The sequence below is a fragment of the Buceros rhinoceros genome, unplaced genomic scaffold, assembly GCF_000710305.1.
Source record: "Buceros rhinoceros silvestris isolate BGI_N320 unplaced genomic scaffold, ASM71030v1 scaffold23299, whole genome shotgun sequence".
In the NCBI taxonomy this organism is placed as follows: domain Eukaryota; kingdom Metazoa; phylum Chordata; class Aves; order Bucerotiformes; family Bucerotidae; genus Buceros; species Buceros rhinoceros.
The window spans coordinates 1-2,811 of record NW_010431243.1 but is presented as its reverse complement, the minus strand read 5'-3'; the positions used below and the strand labels follow the sequence as shown (position 1 = coordinate 2,811).

Genomic DNA, 2,811 nt, shown 5'->3' with positions numbered 1-2,811 from the left:
CCAGGTACGTGAGGCTCACGGGTTCCAGCCGCTGTGGGTGTCTGCCCACAGCCTCTGCCTCGCTGCACATGGGAATGAACTGCTGGCAGCCTGTGAAGGGGGGACGCAGAGGCCTTGGTTCTCTGGCAGCCTGAAATCTGGCAGCTGGGGTGGACCAGCTGACCTCGGCTTCTCCTTTGCCCGGGGGGGCACGGGAGCAGCACCAAGTTCTCCCCCCACAACCACTGTTCTTATTGGTTCCTCTCTCCCCCCAGCCCAGAGCTGAGCCCTGACTTCTCTGTGCTGTTTTTGGAGATACTTCTGCAGACAAAGGAGTTGGAGCCAGAACAATTGCCTCCAGGTATGGAGATGCCCCTTCCTCGGGGTCCAGGGCAGTGGTGTTTGTGGGGGTGGAGTCTCTGCCCCCACGAGCGGGTTGCCGAGGGAGTTTCTGGAGCCCAGCCATGCCTGGAGCCTGGCTTGAGGTGTTCATCTGCCTCTGTAGATGTGCCTGGAGCAGCTCCTGGCAGTATGGTGGCCAAGAGGGCTTCCCAGGACTGTCACTGCAGAGAGGGGGTTTCAGCGCTCCAAGGGATCACCTGTGGGGAGCTGGAGTTTGGGCTCACCCTGCTGCAACCCACCTTCTCTTCCAGCCTTGCCTCCAAAACCGCCTAAACCAAAGCCCAGCGCAGCCAGCTTGGCCAACGGGAGCAGCGTGTCCTTGCAGGACGCCGAGTGGTACTGGGGAGACATTTCCCGGTAAGGGGGTGGCGGGCAGCTCACCTCTGGGTGCCCTGCCCTTCGAGTTATCACGGGGAGCTCTGCTTGTCACAGCACCTCACAGGCTGCGACAATCACATTCCTTGCAGGGAGGAGGTAAACGAGAAGCTACGGGACACGCCGGATGGTACGTTCTTGGTGCGCGATGCCTCCAGCAAGATCCAGGGAGAATACACGCTCACGCTCAGGTAGGGTCCCCGAGAGCCTCTGCTGCGCTGGGGCAGAGCTGTGGGCACCCGTCCCTGTGCCTGTGGCTGCCTGGACACCCAGGCTGGGGTAGGGTGCTGGGGTGGTGATCCGTACCCTCTCCTCTCCGCTCCCCACTGCAGGAAGGGAGGCAATAACAAGCTGATCAAGATCTTTCACCGGGAAGGGAAGTATGGCTTCTCGGAGCCCCTGACTTTCGGCTCGGTGGTGGAGCTCATCACCCATTACCGGCACGAGTCGCTCGCCCAGTACAACGCCAAGCTGGACACCAGGCTGCTCTACCCCATCTCCAAGTACCAGCAGGTGAGGGCTGCACAGCCTGAACCAGGGGCATTTGCTCGTCCATCCCTGGTCCTTTGGTAGATGACAGCATCCCAACAGGATGCTGCCTTTGTGGGAATGACAGGCAGCCCCCAGGGCTGGTGGGGTTTCATGGGACAAGCTGCCTGGCTGGGGGGCTGCTGGGGGCAGGAGCAGGTCCTGACTGAGGCTGTGCATGTGGCAGGACCAAGTGGTGAAAGAAGACAGTGTGGAAGCCGTCGGGGAGCAGCTGAAGGTTTATCATCAGCAGTACCAGGACAAGAGCTGGGAGTACGACCTGCTGTACGAGGAGTACACGCGCACATCCCAGGTACGTGGGCACCGGCATTGCCCGATCGCCGGAAGCTGCATCATTGCGCATGGAGGAGAGCAGAGATTGGGGACCCGTTTGTCTGCTCCTGGACTTGAGGGGACTCCCCAGAAAATGGGCTTTGAAGAGGGGGTTGTTTTGGCTGCAGCAAGGACGGCACTGCTTCGGGGAGGGGGAATGAGCAGAAGCCTGTGTAAACACTCCCCCCTCCTCAGCTCTGCTCTGTCTTTTCAGGAGCTGCAGATGAAGAGGACGGCGATTGAGGCCTTCAATGAAACGATCAAGATCTTTGAGGAGCAGTGTCAGACGCAGGAGAAATGCAGCAAGGAGTACATCGAGCGCTTCCGGCGGGAGGGCAACGAGAAGGAGGTGCAACGGTGAGGCTGGGGGGCAGTGGTGACTTCACCCTGCCCGGGGAAGGGCTCTGGGGGCCGGAAAGATCATCCTGGCCCAGCGCGGAGCCGAGGCATGTGCAATCCTTGTCTCTCCAGCAGCGTGCTGTGGGCTGGAGCTAGCAGGCTGCCTTCTCTGCCTCACCCACTCTGGCTCACGGCCTAAACCCCCCTTTTCTCCCAGGATCCTCATGAACTCAGAGAAGCTCAAGTCTCGCATCACCGAGATTCACGACAGCAAGATGAAGCTGGAGCAGGACCTGAAGAAACAAGCCTCCGAGAACCGGGAGATCGACAAGCGCATGAACAGCCTCAAGCCAGACCTCATGCAGCTGCGCAAACTGCGAGACCAGTATTTGGTGTACGTAGTACCTGCCCCTGCAGAGCCCCACTGCCCCTCCGGCCTGGCCTGGGAGCCATCCGGTTGGCTCCTTGAGGGCTTTGGGGCTTGTTGGACCGGCTTTGGGCTGCTCGGTGGAGGAGTGAGCCCTGTAGCTCCCTCAGAGGGGACGGCTGCTGCCCTCTGGTGATGGCTGCACCAGCAGGCCCAGGCTGGCACGCTGCCTGCGCTGAGCTGGGCCTCTCCTTCCCCAGGTGGCTGACGCAGAAGGGAGCCCGGCAGAAGAAAATCAATGAGTGGCTGGGCATCAAGAACGAGACGGAGGAGTGAGTGTCGCTGCTCACGCGTGGTGGGACAGGGGGGTCTGTGGGCTGCGCAGCTAGTTCTGCCCGTTCTGGGGCTGCACGCAAGTCCCATCACCTTGGTCAGGGGCTTCTTCCCCACTGCTCTGTTCTGGGGAGACCCCCCTGCAGTGCTGGGTC

At 61.1% G+C, this 2,811-nt stretch overlaps 1 protein-coding gene across 1 annotated transcript in view; it reads left to right on the top strand.

Annotated features, from left to right (window-relative positions):
* The window catches only part of LOC104499813 (phosphatidylinositol 3-kinase regulatory subunit beta-like), a gene marked incomplete at its 3' end in the record, with an annotated part of 10,012 nt that extends 7,334 nt beyond the window's left edge, over nucleotides 1-2,678 (top strand). Inside the window, 8 exon segments of the mRNA XM_010143370.1 lie at nucleotides 255-340; nucleotides 633-738; nucleotides 849-947; nucleotides 1,089-1,269; nucleotides 1,472-1,597; nucleotides 1,832-1,974; nucleotides 2,174-2,350; nucleotides 2,584-2,678. Of these exon segments, the coding sequence (XP_010141672.1) occupies nucleotides 255-340; nucleotides 633-738; nucleotides 849-947; nucleotides 1,089-1,269; nucleotides 1,472-1,597; nucleotides 1,832-1,974; nucleotides 2,174-2,350; nucleotides 2,584-2,678 (1,013 nt within the window).
* Nucleotides 2,679-2,811: the final 133 nt, after the last annotated feature.